This window comes from Crocuta crocuta, unplaced genomic scaffold (assembly GCF_008692635.1).
Source record: "Crocuta crocuta isolate KB4526 unplaced genomic scaffold, BGI_CrCroc_1.0 scaffold466, whole genome shotgun sequence".
NCBI lineage: Eukaryota > Metazoa > Chordata > Mammalia > Carnivora > Hyaenidae > Crocuta > Crocuta crocuta.
Window position 1 is genome coordinate 1,768,003 of NW_027529672.1, and position 2,812 is coordinate 1,770,814.

Sequence of the window (2,812 nt, forward strand, 5' to 3'; positions counted from 1 at the left end):
TCTGGCCCTGGGGGAGGTCGGGGTCTCTGAGGCCTGCCTGTCACCTCGGGGACCCTGAGCCTCCGCCTCTGACGCTCAGGGGCCTCCAGCCCCCAGGCTTGGCTCACCCCCAGGGCCCCCCCAATCCCACGTGCTTCTGGATGGTGTTTCTGGGAGGCAAGCAGCGCGCAGCTGGATGGGGCGAGGCCGCCCCGACGGCAGGAGAGCCGCGTGCGCAGCCCCTTCACCAAGGCCGTGGGGCCCGGCCTCCTCACAGTACACCCTTAGGTCCTGCCCCCGGGGCTGGAGGGGGAAACGGAGACCCGCTTTTTTTTTTTTTTGGTTTATGCCATTTTAAGAGTCTGTGGTGAACATGTTATTACTTGTTCTGAAAACGGGGAAGACGGAAGACCCGGGAACCATCACCTGCCCCCCAGCACGGGCCCCAGGCAAGCCCGGGAGGGGGCGCTGCCTCCTCAGGGGGCCTGGACCACCCTCCTGCTCCGGCAGAAGAACACACAGTGGACGGGCCTGCTCTGCTTTCCAAGAGTTTTAGGGCTGCGGCGGCCCGCAGGCTGTGGCCGGGGACCTGCTGCAGGGACGGCCCCAAGTCTTAAGGGAGGAAGGGCTGGGAAACAGGACCACCCGTACTGAGCACCCCCTTTCTAGTAGCTCCGTTTCCACCCGAGGGCTGCCTGGAGGCCCGGGGTCTCAGTGTCCCCTCAGGAGGACAGGCAGCTCAGCACCTGTGGGTACGGCATCCCACCTGACCCATCTGGTCACAGCCACCCGCCGGGGGACAAAGTGTCTGACATCCTGGCAGACCAACCTTCCCCAAGCTGGGGGTCAGTGGTTTTGTGGAGCAGCCACGGTGTGGCCTACACTTCATTTGAAATAAGCAGGCCTAGAACCTGGGCTGGACTAGACGCCACGGTTTAGTACAGCCTGGACAGACGGGAGGCGGGTGCCAGGTTTAAGGAAATCTTTTGGCTCCTGGGGCGGCTTTCATGCCTCTGAGGAGCCTGAGGGGTTCTGGCCGAAGTCAGGCAGGAAGGGCCACCAGCGTGGGAGCCCCAGATGCTCTGCCCCCACCAAGGCCAACTGCCTGGCCCCAGGCCTGGCTGTGCCCCGGAGGGGACATCCCAGAGGGGAGGGTCCACAGGAGACAAAGGACTGCCCTGCCCACAGGGCGACGGCCCCTTCCTCCAGAAACTTCTCTAGAGCTGGGTCTCTCTCTAATCTTTCTGGGAGTCTGGGGGCGTGGCCTCTGCCAGGGCAATTCTTTCTAACAGCCATAGGGCAACGCGGGGGTGGGGGGGTGGAGGGGTGGGGAGCTGCCTCACCCCAGGGCTGAGCTCAGGAGCTGAGCTGTTTTTTCAGTCAATGTTCTCACTCGGCCTCACCCCTTCAGAACCAGAGATAAAGGAGTTTGCTAGAAAGACACCAGGTGAGAGCACGTGGGCTCCATGCCCTGGGGCCTCCAGTGACCTCCCACCTCCCCCAGCGGCTCCCAGCAGGTGACACCTTTGTTTCCTGAGCCCGGCCCTGCTCTCCACCCAGAGCGGGAGGACTCTGGCCGCCATCTCAGGGCCTGGAATGTGGTGGCCTGACCCTGGGCGACTGCCGTGCGCGCTGGGGAGGGGCGCCCGCGCAGGAGTGCCACACCGCAGGCCGCGCAAGAGCACCCCGGCCACGGGCCGTCCTGTCATTTGCGGAAGGTCTGGGCACCGAATGATCTGGGAAGTGCAATCTGGAGACAGGACAGAGGCCCGCAGGTGTCCCTGGCAGCTCCCGAATCAGATCGCATCGGGTCAAGGAAACACACAGGGGCTGACATCCTTTTACGTTGTTCAAAACCGCAGGCCCTTGGGAATACCACCGCCCCCGCCCAGTGTGGACATGTGGCTGGTGAGCTGAGTACCTCTGGTTTTAGGGGGATGAGGGTCCCCCCTCTGGGCCCTGCCCAGCTGTGCGGTGGCATTTCTGTGGGGAGGGGTGGCAAGTTTTGCTCAGGAGAACCTCCCTTCTCTCACTGGAAAGAAGTGGCTGGTGCCTGTCAAGGAAACTCAGTGTGAACATTCCCTTGAACCCGAGCTGCTCACGTTCAAGTGGGATACCAGCTCGCCGTGCAAGGCATGGTCCACGTGCAGTCATGCCTCAGGGGCACTGGGACCCACGGGGTCCTCCTCAGTGGGGGCTGAGGGGCTGACTTGGGTGGGGGTGGGAGGAAGGCGGACCCCTGGCCCATAGACGGCCCACCAGGGCCTCAGCACAGCCAAGGGCTGGGGGACCGGAAAGGCCTGGGGTCCTAGGTTAGCAGCTCCGTGGCTCTGGGGCACCCAGCACTGGGATCTCAGGGTGATGGGTCCTCACCGGCCAACACTGACCTGTGGCCACTCACTCGCTCCCCTCTGCAGGGAAGGGGCCCCTGGCCAGCCGGCACGGCCACCAGGCGGGGCCCTGAATGCCGCAGGTACCCAGCCGCCTGTGCATCTGGAGGGTTGCCAGGCAAGGTCCCCTCTGCACAGTCACCTCCCTGCGGCCAGAGCAGCTGGCAGCCGCTCTCAGGCCTCAGGTGGCGACCCAGCCCCGGGCACTCACCGAGCTCGCCTGCAGCCTTGATGTCAACGTTGTCATAGCCGCTGCCTATCCGCACGATCACTCTCAGGGCCTTGAACTTCTCCAGGTCCTCCCTGGTGAGGGTGATGGTGTGGTACATCATGGCGCCAACGGCTTCGTTTAAAACCTGTTACGGGGTAAGCGGAGAACAAGCTGGAGCCTCACCCGTGTCCCCCATCACCCTCGAGCCCGCAGCAGAGATCTCAGCAGGGGA

General features: G+C 64.0%; 1 protein-coding gene across 2 annotated transcripts in view; it reads right to left on the reverse strand.

Moving 5' to 3' along the window:
* The window catches only part of CTBP2 (C-terminal binding protein 2), a 105,233-nt gene that overhangs the window by 8,149 nt on the left and 94,272 nt on the right, over positions 1 to 2,812 (reverse strand). For both annotated transcript variants that reach the window (XM_077762952.1, XM_077762951.1), the window contains one exon: positions 2,581 to 2,725. In XM_077762952.1, coding sequence (XP_077619078.1) covers positions 2,581 to 2,725 — 145 coding nt within the window. The remainder of the gene's footprint in view (positions 1 to 2,580; positions 2,726 to 2,812) is intronic.